This window comes from Capricornis sumatraensis, chromosome 3, assembly GCF_032405125.1.
Source record: "Capricornis sumatraensis isolate serow.1 chromosome 3, serow.2, whole genome shotgun sequence".
Classification (NCBI taxonomy): Eukaryota; Metazoa; Chordata; class Mammalia; order Artiodactyla; family Bovidae; genus Capricornis; species Capricornis sumatraensis.
Window position 1 is genome coordinate 142,375,481 of NC_091071.1, and position 19,509 is coordinate 142,394,989.

The 19,509-nt window shown below is 37.3% G+C and overlaps 1 protein-coding gene across 2 annotated transcripts in view; it reads right to left on the reverse strand.

Moving 5' to 3' along the window:
- KANSL1L (KAT8 regulatory NSL complex subunit 1 like) overlaps nt 1-19,509 on the reverse strand; it is a 94,178-nt gene that overhangs the window by 29,723 nt on the left and 44,946 nt on the right. For both annotated transcript variants that reach the window (XM_068969250.1, XM_068969249.1), the window contains exon 5: nt 10,837-11,041. In XM_068969250.1, the coding sequence (XP_068825351.1) occupies nt 10,837-11,041 (205 nt within the window). The remainder of the gene's footprint in view (nt 1-10,836; nt 11,042-19,509) is intronic.

Genomic DNA, 19,509 nt, shown 5'->3' on the forward strand with positions numbered 1-19,509 from the left:
AAAAAGCAAGAGAGTTCCAGAAAAACATCTATTTCTGCTTGATTGACTATGCCAAAGCCTTTGACTGTGTGGATCACAAGAAACTGTGGAAAATTCTGAAAGAGATGGGAATCCCAGACCACCTGACCTGCTGCTTGAGAAACCTGTATGCAGATCAGGAAGCAACAGTTAGAACTGGACATGGAACAACAGACTGGTTCCAAATAGGAAAAGGAGTACGTCAAGGCTGTATATTGTCACCCTGCTTATTTAACTTATATGCAGAGTACATCATGAGAAACGCTGGACTGGAAGCAACACAAGCTGGAATCAAGATTGCTGGGAGAAATATCAATAACCTCAGATATGCAGATGACACCACCGTTATGGCAGAAAGTGAAGAGGAACTAAAAAGCCTCTTCATGAAAGTGAAAGAGGAGAGCAAAAAAGTTGGCTTAAAGCTCAACATTCAGAAAACGAAGATCATGGCATCCGGTCCCATCACTTCTTGGGAAATAGATGGGGAAACAGTGGAAACAGTGTCAGACTTTATTTTTTTGGGCTCCAAAATCACTGCAGATGGTGATTGCAGCCATGAAATTAAAAGACGCTTACTCCTTGGAAGAAAAGTTATGACCAACCTAGATAGAATATTTAAAAGCAGAGACATTACTTTGCCAACTAAGGTCCGGCTAGTCAAGACTATGGTTTTTCCTGTAGTCATGTATGGATGTGAGAGTTGGACTGTGAAGAAGGCTGAGCGCCGAAGAATTGATGCTTTTGAACTGTGGTGTTGGAGAAGACTCTTGAGAGTCCCTCGGACTGCAAGGAGATCCAACCAGACCATTCTGAAGGAAATCAACCCTGGGATTTCTTTGGAAGGAATGATGCTAATGCTGAAACTCCAGTACTTTGGCCACCTCATGCGAAGAGTTGACTCATTGGAAAAGAGTCTGATGCTGGGAGGGATTGGGGCAGGAGGAGAAGGGCACGACCGAGGATGAGATGGCTGGATGGCATCACGGACTCGATGGCCGTGAGTCTGAGTGAACTCCGGGAAGATGGTGATGAACAGGGAGGCCTGGCGTGCTGCGATTCATGGGGTCGCAAAGAGTCGGACACTAATGAGCGACTGAACTGAACTGAACTGATCCCTGTCTCACTATTATATGTTGGGTATAAATCATATAACTAATAACATTAGTTCACAAATCTTTCCATCCAGAGAAACCACACATGAGGAGCTCAACCTAAAGAACTACACTTGGGAGCCACACATAAAGAGTCTCAGTGCAGGTACCTGGACGTGATTTAAGACGATGATTTTAAGATTTTAAGCCTGAACCTAATGGGGTAATGAGATGAGAAATTAGAGGTCTTCAGGGGAAAAGAAGTATTGGGGATGAAACTCCAATACTTTGGCCACCTGATGGGAAGAACTGACTCATTTGAAAAGACACTGATGCTGGGAAAGATTGAAGGTGGGAGGAGAAGGGGATGACAGGATGAGATGGTTAGATGGCATCACTGACTTGATGGACATGAGTTTGAGTAAACTCCAGGAGTTGGTGATGGACAGGGAGGCCTGGCGGGCTACAGTCCATGGAGTCACAGAGTCGGACAAGACTGAGCAACTGAACTGAACTGAATTGAGGGGAAAACATTAGGTCATTTTTACATATGAGAGAGTTGTCAGTAATTGGGAATCAGAGATGGTCAATGGTAGTCCCTACTGATGGCTCCTAATATTCCTGCCCTGGAATAGTTTCTCCCACAATAAATCCTACACGGATTCCCTTTAACCAATAAAACCACACTAATTCCACACCAAGTCTTATAAAGTACCGACAGCTTTCATATTTGCATTTTTGAGAATCTGGATCACCAGGTAAAACTACTGTGCTCAAGAAAAATCTGGTGGAGAAGCTCCATAGGAAAGCTCTGAGATTACATAAAGAGAGAATGAAACCCAAGTATTGTAGCCCATTCAAAACCCTAGATGACTCCAGCTCCAGCTGCCATCTTACAGTAACTGTATGAGGCCCCTTTGGCAAGACTGAAAAAAGAACCACTCAGGTAATTTACAGAATCATGAGGGAATAAATCGTTTTTAAACCACTAAATTTGGGGATGGTTTATTATGTAAAAAGAGATGACCAAAATAAGGATGGGCTAACTCTGTGCAGCATGAGCCCATATATACTTCTATAGTGAAGAAGATACGTATCATGTTCAATCTTTGCATACATATACTTGTAGTGTCCACCACCACCATAACCGAGATACACAGCAGTTCCAACAACCCAGAAATCTTGGCTGTACCCTTTCCTGGTCAACTCCTACCACTTGTACTGAAATAACCACAATTGTAACTTCTATCACTGCTAACTTTTATCCATGTTTAATATATAGTATGTATTCTTTTCTTTCAGCCAACATAATTTTGGGAAACACATCTACACTACTGAACAGTAGTCTATCCTTTTTACTGATATGCCACAATTCTGCCGATAGATATTTAGATTGCTTTAGTTTCAGACTTTAATAAATAAAGCTATTACAATGTGTGCTAAGTTGCTTCGTGTCCAAGTCTTTGCAACCCTATGGACTGTAGCCCAACATGCTTCTCTGTCCACGGGATTTTCCAGGCAAGAATACTGCAGTGGGTTGCCATTTCCTTCTCCAGGGGATCTTCCCGACCCAGGGATCAAACTTGCGTCTCTTATGTCTCCTTCACTGGTAGGCGGGTTCTTTACCACTAGCGCTACTTGGTGGGAAGCTATTACAATAATTCTTATATGTGTCTTTTTGTGTATAAATGTATTAATTTCTCCCGGGAAAGTTCCGAAGAGCAGAACTGCTGAATTACAAGGATAGATGTATGCAGTGTATTTCACTGTGGTTTTAACTGCATTCCCTTGATAAGTAATAATTTTAAACATTTTTATATACTTGTCCATTTGGATATCCCTCCTCTATGAAAGATCTGTTCAATCTTCTGTTTTTTTATTTAAAAGAAGTTTTTACTGTGGTAAAATACACATAAATGTTTACTATTTTAACCATTTTAAAGTTTACAACTCTGGATTATGCCTATTTTAAATTGGATTGCTATTTTCTTATTTTTTAGGAATAAATTTAATTATTAATGACTTCCCTTGTGGCTCAAACAGTAAAGAATCTGCCTGCAATGCTGGAGACCTGGGTTCAATCCTTGGGTCAGGAAGATCTACTGGAGAAGGGCATGGCAGCATCTCCAGTATTCTTGCCTGGAGAATCCCATGGACTGAGGAGTCTGGCGGGCTAGTCTGTGGGGTCACAAAGAGTCAGATACGACTAAGCAACTAACACCTTCACTTTCACAATTATTAATATATTCAGGATACAACATCTTTGTTGGATATATATAGAGAGCGACATACAAATATAAACATATAGCAAGTGTCTTAACTCAGTATATACTTTATTGATCTTTTTGATGCTGTCTTTAATGGAAATAGGTTCATAATTTTAACAAAGTCCAAATTAACAATTTTCCTTTTATGATTAGTATTGTTTATATCCTGTTTAAGAAGTTGACTATCCCCGAAAACAGGAAGGTATTGTTCTCTTCTAGTTTTATTGTTCTCCTTTCACATTTAGGTCTATGATTCACCTTCTTTTTTCCAGAAGGTTAGTACATGTTTGTTACTCAGTAGCTCCGTCGTGCATTGCCTGACTGGAAAATTTTGAGGGTCTGAAAACTTTTATTTTGTGCAGTTTCTGACCCTTTCAATCTAAGCCAGTAATTTTTATTAATATAACATTCTCAAAAACCTAGTGGGTCTCCCCTATATGTCAAGATGACCCCTGTCATTAGACAAGAGGGTTTTCCCTAGATCTTATCTGAATAATGCCATCTCTATTTCCTGAGTTCAGTTCAGTTGTTTAGTTGTGTCCAATTTTTGCGACTCCATGGACTTCGGCACACCAAACCTCCCTGTCCATCGTCAACTCCCAGAGTTTACTCAAACTTAGGTCCATTGAGTCAGTGATGCCATCCAACCATCTCATCCTCTGTCATCCCCTTCTCCCACCTTCAATCTTTCCCAGCATCAGGGTCTTTTCAAATGAGTCAGCTCTTCGCATCAGGTGGCCAAAGTATTGGAGTTTCAGCTTTAGGATCAGTCCTTCTAATGAATATTCAGGACTGACTTCCTTTAGGATGGACTGGTTGGATCTCTTGTAGTCCAAGGGACTCTCAAGGGTCTTCTCCAACACCACAGTTCAAAAGCATCATTTCTTCAGAGCTCATCTTTCTTTATAGTCCAACTCTCACATCCACACATGACCACTGGAAAAACCATAGCCTTGACTAGACAGACCTTTGTTGGCAAAGTCATGTCTCTGCTCTTTAATATGCTGTCTAGGTTGGTCATAACTTTTCTTCCAAGGAGCAAGCATCTTTTCATTTCATGGCTGCAATCACCATCTGCAGTGATTTTGGAGCCCAAGAAAATAAGATCAGTCACGGTTTCCATTGTTTCCCTATCTATTTGCCAAGAAGTGATGGGACTGGATGCCATCATCTTAGTTTTCTGAATGTTGAGCTTTAAGCCAACTTTTTCACTCTCCTCTTTCACTTTCATCAAGAGGTTCTCTAGTTCTTCTTCGCTTTCTGCCGTAAGGGTGGTGTCAGCTGCGTATCTGAGGTTATTGATATTTCTCCCGGCAATCTTGATTCCAGCTTGTGCTTCTTCCAGCCCAGCGTTTCTCATGATGTACTCTGCAAATAAGTTAAATAAGCAGTGTGACAATATACAGCCTTGACGTACTCCTTTCCCGATTTGGAACCAGTCTGTTGTTCCATGTCCAGTTCTAACTGTTCCATGTCCAGTTCTAAACCTGCCTACAGATTTCTCAAGATTTCTCAGATTTCTCTATTTCCTGGCTTCAGCTAAATTGGATCCCAGGGTCATATGCATAATCTCTCTAGCAAAAAATTGTCCAGCCACATCCTTAGATTCTTTCCAGAGCATGCTATATAATTTTTTACAGAAGCATGAGAATTTCCCAAATTATCATATTCTGGTTCCTTTTTGCTTAACAGTTTCTTCCTCAATTTATCTATATCCTCCAATACATGCATGCTAAGTCAACTTCAGCCATGGCTGACTCTTTGAGACCCTATGGACTGCAGCCCTCCAGCCTCCTCTGTCCATGGAGTTCTCCAGGCAAGAATACTGGACCAGGTTGCCCTCCTCCAGGGGATCTTTCTGATGGAGGGATTGAACCAGCATCTCTTACATCTCCTGCATTGGCAGGCAGGTTCTTTACCACTAGCGCCACCTGGGAATCCCATATCCTCTGATATTTTATCTATAAACAATAAGTAGAAATCAGACTGCAAATTCCACACTTTGCTTGATAATTTGTTTAGCTAAATATCCAAGAATTCAATGCTTACAAGTTCTGATTTCCATTCAGCAGTAGAGTTTTACTCAACCAACTTTTCTACCATTTTATAACAAGGATCACTTTCCTTCCAGTTTCTAGTAACATCTCTTGAAATCTTACCAGAATCACCTTTAACATTCATATTCCTTTCTAGTAACATTCTGTTTATGACAATACATCTATTCTCTAAGATGACAGCACCTTTGTCTTCTATCCTCTTCACTTCCTTCTGAGTTTTCATCAGAATCTAGACTTGATTATCACACACCTCAAAATTCTTCCAACCTGGATCCAAATACCCAATCCCAAAGTCACATCCACAGTTTTACATATCTATTAAAGCAGTATCCTTCTAGGAACCAAACTCTGATTCAGTTTCCTAGGACTGTCATAACAAACTGCCATAAATTAGGTGGCTTAAAATCACAGAAATTAATTTTCTCACAGTTTTGGAGGCCTAAAGTCCAAAACAGGTTTTATCAGGGCTGAGCTACCTTTGAAGGCTCTAGGGGAGAACTGTTCCTTGCATCTATCAGCTTCTGGGGCTCCTGATGTTCTCTAATCCCTAGCTCTAATCTCTGCTTCTGTCCTCACAAATGCTTCTTCTCTGTATCTCTGTGCCTCCAACCTCTCTCCCCCTTCCCTTATAAGCAGACCAGTCACATGATTTAGGACCCATCCTAACCCCCAAATGATCTTATCTCAAGATCTTCAACTTAATTATATATACAAAGACTCTATTTCCAAATAAGGTCACTGTAATAGTTTGCTAGCTCTATCATAACAAAGTACCACAGTTGAGTGGTTTAAACAACAGAAATTTACTGTTTCATAGTTTGGAGGCTAAATGTCAGATCAGTGTTTCAGCAAGACTGGTTTCTTTTGAAGACAGCAAGAACCTATTCTATTCTCCCCAGCTTCTGGTTTTTGCTGCCCATCTTTGGTGTTTCTTGGTCTATAAAAGAACCAAGGAATTGATTCTGATTTCAGCCTTCATCTTCACATGGCATTCATTCTGTATGTATAAAAATTTCCCTTTTTATAAGGATACCAGTAAGACTGAGTTAGGGTCTACCCTAATTACCTCATCTTATGTCTAGGGGTTAGGGTGTCAATAAATGAGTTTAGTAGTAAAGAATCCACCTGCAAATGTAGAAGACACAGGTTCAGTACCTGGGTTGGGAACATCCCTAGAACTAAATGGCAAACCCACTCCAGTATTCTTGCCTGGGAAATCCCATGGACAGAGAAGCCTGGCAGACTACAATCCATGGGACTGCAAAGAATCGGACACAACTGAGCAACTAAACAACAACAACTGGTTAGTTTGTGACTGCTGTGGTTTTTCCTCCAGATCTTGGCTGTGACTCTGGTTTGCCTGTCTCTCCATACTTCAGGGTGGCAGTTTGCCCTGCAACCTCAATTCTCTGATGGGTTCATGAAAAGGCACCAATTTTCAGTTTGTTTACTTTCTTGCTGTAAGGACAGGAGCAACAACTTTCAAGCTCTTTACATGTTGGAGCTGAAACCAGAAGTCGCCCTAATGTATTGAATAGTATGATGATTTTTAAAATAACTTTTACATGTATTTGTTGCAATGAGAATATTGATCAGCCATCTATGTACTATATGTTACTGGTAGCGGTATGCTACTGGTACCCACCTCTCTCCATTGCCCTTTGTATAAGTTTTTCTCGACCAATACCCTATTAGATTAAACACTATAGAAAATCATTTAAATGATTATTTTCTAAATTCTGCCAAGGATGTTACATAGCTAGCACAATGCCAGATGCACAGGAGTTAATTTATTACATAATATGGATGCCTTAGTCATTTTATCCCTATACACTTTTTATGTGTATTTCTTAGAATAAAGATATTTTCTGACATAACTGTAAAGTAGCACACTCAGGAAACTCAACAACAATACAATATTTTAAGATAACCTACTATCAATAGTTCAGTTTTCTCAATTGTCCCAATAATCTTTTCCCTCCAAAAGAACTGTGACCTGAATCATATATTCATTCAGTTGTCAAAGATCTTAAGTCTCTCTTTCAATCTGAAACATTTCCTCAGCTTTTCTTGGCTTTTATGCCACTGATTTTTTTTAAGAATACAGGCCAGTTTTGTTTCTTAATAGCATGTTTCTGATTTTGGCTTTGTCTGATGTTTCCTTAAGACTAAATTCAGGTATGTATTTCTGGTCAGAATACTTAATAGTGATATTGTATCAGACCCATAGTGATACTGTATCCTTCCCATATTAGTTTCTATCACTCAGGCAAGATTATTGTCTGGTTCTCTACCGTATAGTTAAGACAATATTAATCTTACTCCTGATCACACTTCACCTGAATCCTGCCCCCAGACTTTTCACGCACTGTTGATTCGTACCCAACCAATTTTTACTGTGAGTACTACAATGATTGTCTCATTTCACTGCTCACTCTACATTAATCCGAATCCTACTCTGTGTAAAAGTTTCCCTTTTCCCTTCCTCTCCCTCCCTTCCTCTCTCTCTCCCTCTTTCTCATCAGAATAGATTCATGGCTTCCGATTGTTTTCCACTGGGTTCATTCTTGTTAATTCTTCTGATTAACAGCCCCAGATTTGGCCAGAGGGAGTGAAGCTTATTCAAACAAGCTCTTGGGTTTTTGTTTATTTTTCTTGACACGCCATCATCACTTTTTAAAAAATGTCCCTGCCTTCTGGTAACAATAAGATGTTCCAGGCCTATTTTATATCCCCTCTTTCCCAAGCCTGGAGTCCAGCCATTTCTCTAACAATCCATATTTCCTTTCAGTAGGGAATGTATTAGAAAACAAGAATGAGTGCCAGGTGTTCTCCCTGCTATCATGGTGAGTTTGAGTTTAGACTTGTCATATCCAATTTGGTAGTCATTATCCAAATGTGGCCATTTAAATAAAAATTAATAGAAACAAAAATTCAGTTCCCCTGCTGCACTAGTCACACTTCATGTGTAGTTACATGTATTTAGCAGCTAACATATTGGACAACACAGATAATTATAGAAATTTCCATCATTACCGAAAGTTCTATTAGACATTATTGTTCTAGACCCTTTCACATAGCAAATACACACACACACACACACACACACACTTTTTTTCCATCTCTGTTCCAATTACTCAAGTGCTTTCTTTATCTTGACCCAAACCCTTTCAAAATTTGGATTATCTTTCAAAATCAATCCTTTGTGGTGCATTTCTTAGTGCCTTTAACCAAGCTCCTTCTCCAACCTCCAAATATACAGTCTTTACTGATTTCAAACAAACAAAAATTTTGGTTTAGCCACTGTGGAAAACAGTATGGCGGTTCCTCAGAAAACTAAAAATAGAATTACCATAAGATCCAGTTATCCCACTCCTGGGCATAAATCCAGACAAAACTATAGTTCAAAAAGATACATGCACCCCTATGTTCACAGCAGCACTGTACACAATAGCCAAGACATGGAAACAACCTGAATGTCTATCAACAGATAAGATAAAAAGATAAAGAACATGTGGTATAATGGAATATACTCAGTCATAAGAAATAACAAAATAATGCCATTTGCAGCAACATGGATCCAACTAGAGGTAATCATACCAAGTGAAGTATATCAGAAAGAGAAAGACAAATACCATATTATATTACTTACGTGTAGAAACCAAAATATGCACAATGAAACTAACAATGAAACAGAAAGCATCACAGACAGAGAGAACAGACTGGTGGTTGCTAAAAGGGACACATTTGGTGGAGGGATGGAGTGGGAAGCTCGGGTTAGCTGATGTAAGCTTTTATATAGCAAGGTCCTTTGTATAGCACAGAAAACTATATTCAATATCCTATGACAACCATAACGGAAAAGAATATTAAGAAAAAATATATATGTGTGTGTATAACTGAATCACTTTGCTGAACATCAGAAATTAACACAACATTGTAAATCAACTATACTGCAATAAAAATACTGATTAAAAAACATCTGGGTTATCTTTGTCATTACCAATGTAAATATTAATTGGTAAAAACATGGGCTTTGGAATCAGACCTATTTCTTACTAGCTATATGACCTTGGGAAAGTTACTTAATCTCCCTAACCTTCAATTTCTGCATCTAAAGCTGGGATTAATAATGCCTCATATAACTATATGTTTGAAGACTAAAAAAAAATAATATATTGAATATGCTTAGCATTATGACTGGAATATGATAAATTATATGGCCTATTAGTAACAAGAATATTAGACTTGTTTCTCCTTTGTTTACTGAAAGTTTTAAATTGTTCACTTTTCCAAGTCAATCTTTACATTACTAAGGCATACATAGTACGTTAGCAATACTGAGCAAATCTTCTAAATTATTCAAATAGATTCCTTCCAGTTAGAATATTAAGACCTATTTATGTGTGAAATATTTCTCTTAGACAATTCTATTTATAACTCTGAAATTATAAAATCAATTTCAAATATTTATTGCTTATAACAAGTTTAAATAAAAATTGTTAAATAAAGTATAATTTCTTATATAAAAACTCTAAATAAAATATTTTCCTATTAGGTTGATTAATTATGTAAAATTTCTGAAAATTCTGAAATAAAACTTTGAAAAATTTCAAGTTGAGAGAGCATACTAGTAACTGAACTACAAAATGGCAAAAATGAAATTATTGATAAAAATTAATTCATCAGAATTCACAATCCTATTTATAAAAGGATCCTATAAAACCAAATTTGAAATTTGTTTCTAATGAAACAAAGCATCTTGATTTTTTAATAGAAATATATTTAAAAATAGCTAATGTAGTAATACTCAAAAACAATACTCAAGCAAAGATAAATTCCTTTCCTCTGACATATTATTTAAAATATAGAAAAAGAGCATGTTATACCTAATGATAACTAGAGATGACTTATTTTGCCCTCCATCACAGTTTATTTAAGATATGTACTGAAAGATGTAAACCTAATATTTTGCTAATAAATGAAAAACATGCTTTTCGAAATGAATGCTTTTAGTAAAGCATATTTTATTTGTAAAAAGTGTAAGCATGGTCATCTAAACTTTCACTGCTTATATGAAAAAGGGGTGCTCATCAAATTTAACAAATACGAAACCTAAAAAGGAAAGCAATGTCATTTCCTCCAAAATAACTACAGCCCTGTCGATTTTTACCTTTTTCTTTACTAAGCAAAAGACAAATATATAACTTGCTTGTGTCTTATTACCCTTACCGGTAAAGTTTTAAAATCAACTTGATATGTAATTTTCTTTCAGTTTAGTTTAAACATGATTTAAAAAAATAGAAATGTGAGAATTTCAAAATACACTGCTATGTTAAAAAAAGTTATTAAATCTCACTTCTAAATAACTATGTACAATTGTTTTCCCAAAGGCAACCTTACCTGTGGAGTCCAATAAAATGTTGGGCTCAATCTGTAGAGTTTTCGTTTGTGGAAACTCTGAAGTGGCCTTGTTCGAGCTGCTGTACTCATGATAGTCAAGGATGGAGATTTCAATCTTGTCCTGTCTTTTCTCCTTTTCTTACTGTGCTTCTGGTTAAGTAACCAGCTACTGGAGGAAGAGAGCTCATCTAAATTCTCTGAAGCACTGAAATGCCATGAAATAATTGGGGAGTGGAGGGAATAAAACAAAACAAACAAACAAAGACAAAGAAAACTAAATGTAAATCACCTTGATCTATTATGACAGAGGAGCATTAATTTTAGCCAATTTTGTGGTAACAACTGATGAAAGAATCAATATTAATGGAAATTACATTTCAAGTTGTGAAAACAGAATCTGTATTTTCTCCTGCAAAATAAATATCCCATAGGTTAGAGATGCTCACATAAATTCACTAGTACAATGTAAATTTCACTGTAAATCAATAATCATGAATATTACAGTGTTAAAAGTATCTACATCAAATTCTCTTTCAATAAGGGTGAATTTACACAGGATTGTAGATTTTAAAAAGGCTAAAGTCTCATCACTACATCATTAGCTGCTCTTACATAAGCATTACATATCTTTCCAGGGAATTCTGAAACAAAGATGCAATCTGTCTACATTTTAAGAATTTTTTAAAACTTCTGATGACACAGAAGACAAACTATAAAATATTTTATCAGATCACATAAACTACACATGAAAATAAGCATAATTTTATATTATCCCTCATATTAATTTTTAAATATTTATTTAAATATTTTAGAACATCAGGAGGGAGTTTATGCTTGTTATCACATAAATTTAACTTTATTTATACCAGTATATTACATATAAAATATTCAGCTTTTCAGGCACTATAATCTACCAGTTCAACCTTATTTATATAAACAAAAGCTAGCCAACTTAGCATTCTAAGACAAGTGAATCTATATGTGCTATTGCTAATCACAAATAAATTCTAAATGTGCTATTTGGTTCAAGTAGAATCAGTGTTTAAAGGTAAATATAAGATACAGTTTTTCTATAGCTGTGTCACTGTTTTTGAATATTTATGGCTATAAAATATTCTATTATCTTTCAGATAAAGCAAGTAATTCAAGAACACTTTATATAGTAGAAAGAAACTAGAAATAAAGGTACCTGAATGGCTTCTGTTGGTGAAACCAAAAGAGAATAATAAAATATGGCATTTGGTGATAACATACAAATATATAATTGAGTATGTCTATTGCCAGAACAGTATAGGGAAAAAAATCTGATGATAAATATTTTATTTTTAAAATATTAACTTCAGTCTTCAGAAAGCTCTAGTCATGAAAGTTTTAATTATCAGTTAATAAATATTCTAAAGATTATCTATCTGAGAAAGATTTAAGATCTACTAATACTCTCAAATTATCAGGTCCAGTCTCATATACTGATGTTACTTTTTGTAATATATCATATGTATGACTGACTATAAAAACCTGAAATGTATAAAGTGCCAAGTTACAGTCTGCTCTTGAGAAACCAGCCTTTGAGCTGGGCTACCATGTCAAGGGTAAACAGAAGGCATAGGTGATAGCCAGTATCAAGTTAGGTACTAAGCACGTCAAGTACAGAAGTGAACCCAGGTCAGGAAGAAGACCGGTTACAGTAGGTGGTTAGCACTAGAGGTGATCACATCAGGAGAGGGAGGATTCAGGAAGTAGGAGGAGATCTAGCACAAAAGGTGGCTCTTCTAGCAAGTGAGAAATATCTCTAGGCAGATGACTCTGGCTCCTTAAAAGAGACATTGCTTGGGTAATGTCTAGGGATAATGAAGAATTTTTATCCTAGCAGTCTGGAACACAGTTAACCAGTTCTTTCCTCTGTTCAGTTCTCTAGTTGTTAATGGGAACTTGTTTCCCCTTCCCTGCAGGAGGTATAAGGAGGTGAGTCACTATCTTCTCAACTGAATGACGTCTCTCAGCTTTTGAACTGGTAAGAGGCTCACAGGCTAGTTTAAAGATAAACGGAAAGCTTACCATTTGTGTCCCTAAATGTTATATTTTCAAGTTTCAAAGACTAATACAGTATCATTGGAAAAAGCTCACCAAAATTGGCACTTAAGTCATTTTATAAATAATTGATGAAAGTGAAACTTAGGCACTCTGTCGTGTCAGACTCTTTGCGACCCCATGGACTGTAGCCCGCCAGGGGATCTTCCCAACCCAGATATTGAACCTTCATCTCCTACACTGGCAGGCAGATCCTTTAACCACTGAGCCACTTGGGAAGCTGTTGTAAAGGGTTATTGCAAACCACTGAGAAAACTCACTTATTCTGCCCAATGGTTTACACTAAAGAGAACAAATCTTACTGAAAAGGAGAACAAGAGGAAATTATTTGGAGGACAACAAAACGCTGCCTAAGGACTCTATAATCCAAGGTTATTTTTCCTCTCAGGAGATAATAATCCAATACCTAACACTAGTAGTAAAGAACCTGCCTGCCAATGCAGGAGATGTAAGAGACCCGGGAGGAGGAGGAGAAAACCCAGGAAGGAAAAAACATTTTAATAAGAGTCAAGGCTAAGTTTTCCCACTGAATTGTGGATACATCCAGGAAACCCCAGAAACTGAGAATACAATAAGCCACTGCCAAGTACTGTCATAATTTTCATAAAAATTATCAATAAATATCAACATATAATTTTGAAATAGCATGCTTACAAATGGGGTAGTACCAGGTAAAGACACAAATCACACTCCTTTAGATTTCTAACTGGAAGTTTTTGTTCAGAGAACAATAGAAATCTCCAAAAGGATAGCCTAGGGCCTCTGTGTAATAGGCAGATAGTACAATTTGGCTCTAAAATAAACTAAATAATTGAGGAGGGGGAAGAAATGAGGGTGGTTTTTGGGCTTACACTTTTCTCCATTTCTATTACCACTCTCTTAATCCAAGCTTTTTTCTGCCAGAATTCCTCCTTATACCCTTGCAACTGCCCCCACCCATTCACACGTTATTCCATCCAGTCCCTTCTAATCTTTCAGGAAAACAAATCTGGTCCTGTCTTACCCTTTCCTCCCATGCCTACACTGCTTAAAATCTCTCAAAGCCTTCTCATTGCTCTTGAGAAAAGTACTTAAATCCTTAATGGAAAAGGCCCTGATTGGTCTGCTCTCTCAGCCTCCTCATGTGTCACACTCCCTCTCCTTCCCTGTGTTTCAGCCACATTGCCTCTTTTAATTCCAAATAACTCACACTTGCTCCAGTACTAGACCAACTATATATAATATCTGCTTCCAGGAATTTTCTCACATCCTCCTTCACTTATGTAATTTCCAATAACCATTTGGCTCTCAGTTCAAAAGTTAGTACCTCAGGTAAGTCTCTGAGCCCTTGCATAGTCTCTCCAAAGACAGAGTCAAATTTCCCTTCTGAGTTCAGATAGTACCATTCACCTTTTCTTCATAGTATTTTTCATGATGCCAATTTTACAATTATTTGTGTTACTCTCTGATTAGTGTCTTTTTCCTTTTCTAAAACTGTAAGTAATAGAGAGACTGTGTTTTAACTTTTTATCAGAAGTTCCTGATATTATACTTGGCATACAACAAATGCTCAATAAATATTTATAGAATAAATGGCGAAATGTACACATACATACATTTTCAGATTTATCACTCCAGCTCTGTGCTTTGCACAGGGTATATATATAACACCACATAATGTGAAAGTGGTAGTTGCTCAGTCATGTTCGACTCCTTGCAACTCCATGGATTGTAGCCCGCCAGGCTCCTCTGTCCATGGAATTCTCTAGGCAAGAATATTAGAGTGGGTTGCCATTTCCTTCTCCAGGGGATCTTCTGGACTGAGGGACTGAACCCAGGTCTCCTGCATTGCAGGCAGATTCTTTACCATCTGAGCCACTGGGGAAGCCCATTACTTATATGGGAAGCATGTAACACTGCATACCACACTTAAATAGTTTAGTGAATGAGTAAACATGGAATATTATAGTTTAAGAGCCAAAAGAAGCTCTAAATAGAAGGTTATAAGAGTGCATTTAGAAAAATAAGACATATTTACACTGCCTTGAATTCCATTCTAAATCTCTTAATTTTGACTTACAAAAGTTAGTTTCTGATAGTAAGCTATGATGTACCTTATTTTATCTTATAATCATATATGCCCATTATAAATGTGTAAGTATAATAAAGCAGATGAAAGCTGTAAGATATTTTTATTTGTAAAAGAAAAAGCATGGATAAAGTTTAATTTTTTTCTTCTAATTTAAAGTGCAAAATGACCAAGAGTTTTATCAAAGAAAATATTCCAAAAGTCATGAGTTCATGTTTTATTAACACTGCCTAATTTTTCTAATAGTAATGACTTTCTGATATAACTGATTGTCTATTACAATTCTAGAAAATCTTAGCAGTTAAGATATTTATGAATAACGACAGGCATTCAATTTGCTTTTACAGAGAATAAATGGAATTTTCAAGTGAATTTTTTAGTTAAAATTTTACTCTGATTACTACAGAAACCAAAGGCCCAGAAGTGAAGCATTTAATCTTTTAACTGATATTTGAATATTAATTCCTACCAAAATCACTTTTGCAAATAAACAAAAATTAATAAAACAATCTAAAGATATGGGCTTATAGGGACATATATTTGCTAAGTTCTTGGTGTCATCTTGGTGGTGGAGAAAATGGTGAATAAATACGGAAGAACAGTCTATTTTCAATCTGTTTTATAATAAACTCAATGAAAGATAGTCTAGGATTTTTAGTAACTTGTTCAAGTATTTCATAACTTTTTGCCTAAGCCAAAGTCTATTCTTAAAAGGACTGGAATCATCATTATAATGCCATGTTCAAATGCTTTTAGTAAATAAGAAACTTTTGGGCCTGGCTCTAAATTTAGAAAGCTAAAACCATAAAAACACAGACAAGATTTCATAAAGTTATTTTTATCTTCTAATCTCAAGAAATAGCAGTAGAAAACAAGTATTCAACACAGAATTTTAAAATACTGTTTTAGTATTTTTCAACATTTCCCCCACATTCATGTACTCTTATACTAAACACACTTAAGAAAAGCAGAACTCAACATGAGGAAGAAAATTAGAATGTGTATTATCTAAGAGATTATGATAGCCTGCCAGTTACCAATCTAGTCTCATACACAAATACCCATACTTGCCATATGGGGCTGAAGAGTGTTGTCACATTTACATCTACCAGGAACCTCAGATTGTGACCCTACTTGCAAACACAGACTTTCAGGTGTAATTAATGAGGTAAGATGATGTCAGAGTGGATTAGGGTGGCCCTAAGTCCAGTCACTGATGTTCTTATAAGAAGAGACAAAGAGTTCAGGAAGAGATCCCAGGGAATAACATCCTTACATGTGAAGACAGAAGAGAAATGGCCTATAAGCCAAAAATGCCAAAGACTGCCAGGAACTATCGGAAGCCAGGAAAATGCAAGGAAGGATTCTGCCTTAAACCTTCAGAAAGAGCATGGCCCTGCCTGACACCTTGATTTTCAACATCTAGCCTCCAGAACTGTGGAAGAAAAAAAATCTCCTATATTAAGCCACACACTTTGTGCTGATTTGTTATAAGATCCCTATGAAACTGACATATTTATAAAGTACACGCCTAAGAATCACTATTTTTGCATAATTTGTGATCTCTATTTCAAGTCTACTTTTCGTCTTCTGGAGTTCTTTGATGACCTCAACCTATAGCAGCTAAAGTAGGCGGCAACATTTTCCAAACCTTCCCTGATGCCCAGAGTCCTTCCAATAGTTGAATTTACTATCTTTTTTTTTCTTGACAATATTTGGAGAAATGAACACATTATTTACTCAGATATATTCTGATATTTTAAAGAAATTACATAAAATAGGACTTTATAGAAACTCACTACAATGGCCTAGTAGGGGCATTACTTGTCTTCCACATGGCAAAAACAAGCATCTCTCTCAGATGACCAGTGGATCGAGATCCAGGCATTATCTGCTACATAGAGAAAACAGTGCCTTGACCAGCCCATTTTCCCTACTCTAGGAATTAAGCAGGAAAATTACACCCCCACATTCACTCAAAAATACAAGTCTCTTCAACTGTAGCAAGAAGAAAATGCTGGAATACACTGTAAAATGACCTTCTAAATTAGATGTGTCTCTAAAAAAAATTTGATCTCTGGTTCCTCTGCCTTTTCTAAATCCAGCTTGAACATTTGGACATTCTTGGTTCATGTACTGTCGAAGCCTCACTTGGAGAATTTTGAGCATTATTTTGCTAGTGCATGAGATGAGTGCAATTGTGCATTAGTTTGAGTATTCTTTGGTACTGCCTTTCTTTCAGATTGGGATGAAAACTGACCTTTTTCAGTTCAATGGCCATGGCTGAGTCTTCCAAATTTGTTGGCATATGGAGTACAACACTTACATTTGGTTGTTATTGTTGATAACAGCATCATCTTTTAGGATTTGAAATACTTCAGCTGGAATTGCATCACTTTCACTAGCTTTGTTTGCAGTGATGCTTTATAAGGCCCAGTTGACTTCACACTCCAGGATGTCTGGCTCTAGGTGAGTGATCACATCATCGTGGTTATCTGGGTCATTAGATCATTTTCATATAGTTCTTCTATGTATTCTTGCCACCTCTTCTTAATATCTTCTGCTTCTGTTAGGTCCATACCATTTCTGTCCTTTATTGTGCCCATCTTTGCATGAAATGTTCCCTTACTATCTCTAATTTTCTTGAAGAGATCTCTAGTCTCTCCCATTCTATTATTTTTTTCTATGTGTGGATCATGACAAACTGGAAAATTCTTCAAGAGATGGGAGTACCAGACCACCTTACCTGCCTCCTGAGAAATCTGTATACAGGTCAAGAAGCAACAGAACCAGACATGGAACAACAGACTGGTTCCAAATTGGGAAGGGAGTATGTCAAGACTGTATATTGTCACCTGCTTATTTAACTTATATGCAGAGTACATCATGCGAAATGTCAGGCTGGATGAAGCACAAGGTGGAATCAAGATTGCCGGGAGAAATATCAATAACCTCAGATATGCAGATGACACCACCCTTAAGGCAGAAAGTGAAGAGGAATTAAAGAAAAGAGCCTCTTGATGAAAGTGAAAGAGGAGAGTGAAAAAGCTGGCTTAAAGCTCAATATTCGGAAAACTAAGATCATGGCATCTGGTCCCATCACTTCATCGCAAAAGATGAGGCAACAATGGAAACAGTGACAGACTTCATTATCTTGGGCTCCAAAATCACTGTAGATGGTGACTGCAGCCATGAAATAAAAGATGCTTGCTCCTTGGAAAAAAAAGCAATGACCAAACTAGGCAGCAATTAAAAAGCAGAGACATTACTTTGCCAACAAAAGTCTGTAGTCAAAGCTATGGTTTTACCAGTATGGATGTGAGAGACAGACCATAAAGAAGGCTGAGCGCCAAAGAACTGATGCTTTTGAACTGTGGTGTTGGAGAAGACTCTTGAGAGTCCCTTGGACTGCAAGGAGATCCAACGAATCCATCCTAAAGGAAATCAGTCCTGAATAGTCACTGGAAGGACTGATGCTGAAGCTGAAACACCAATACTCTGGCCACCTGATGGGAAGAATTGACTCACTGGAAAAGACCTGGATGCTGGGAAAGATTGAAGGTGGGAGGAGAAGGGGATGACAGTGGATGAGATGGTTGGATGGCATCACCGACTCTATGGACCTAAGTTTGAGGAAACTCCAGGAGTTGGTGATGGACAGGGAGGCCTGGAGTGCTGCAGTCCATGGGGTTGCAAAGAGTCAGACGCGACTGAGTGACTGAACTGAACCAAAAAAATTAAGTTATTTACCTACTCTGAAAAGTTAAGGTACATCTTTGCACAACCATTAAAATGGAAAAGAAGTATTTCAAGTGTAAAAACTCAGATATACTATTGAAATAAGATATAAAACTTCCAGTAGAGCTCAACAATGAAAATTATGTATAAAATGATAGAAATGAAATATACTGAGCAATACAAGTGATTTCCACTTTCTTCTTGATAGCTTATGAATTTTTAAGTTATTGTACAATGAACTTATATTAATTTTATAAGAACACTAAAATGTCATCTATAATTTCAGTCGTTTTGGCATTCAGTTCAGTTCAGTTCAGTTCAGTTGCTCAGTCGTGTCCGATTCTTTGCGACCCCATGAATCGCAGCACGCCAGGCCTCCCTGTCCATCACCAACTCCCGGAGTTCACTCAGACTCACGGCCATCGAATCAGTGATGCCATCCAGCAATCTCATCCTCTGTCGTCCCCTTTCTCCTCCTACCCTCAATCCCTGCCAGCATCAGTCTTTTCCAATGAGTCAACTCTTCGCATGAGGTGGCCAAAGTACTGGCGTTTCAGCATCAGCATCATTCCCTCCAAAGAAATGCCAGGGCTGATCTCCTTCAGAATGGACTGGTTGGATCTCCTTGCAGTCCAAGGGACTCTCAAGAGTCTTCTCCAACACCACAGTTCAAAAGCATCAATTCTTTGGCACTCAGCCTTCTGCACAGTCCAACTCTCACATCCATACATGACCAGTGGAAAAACCATAGCCTTGACTAGATGGACCTTAGTCAGCAA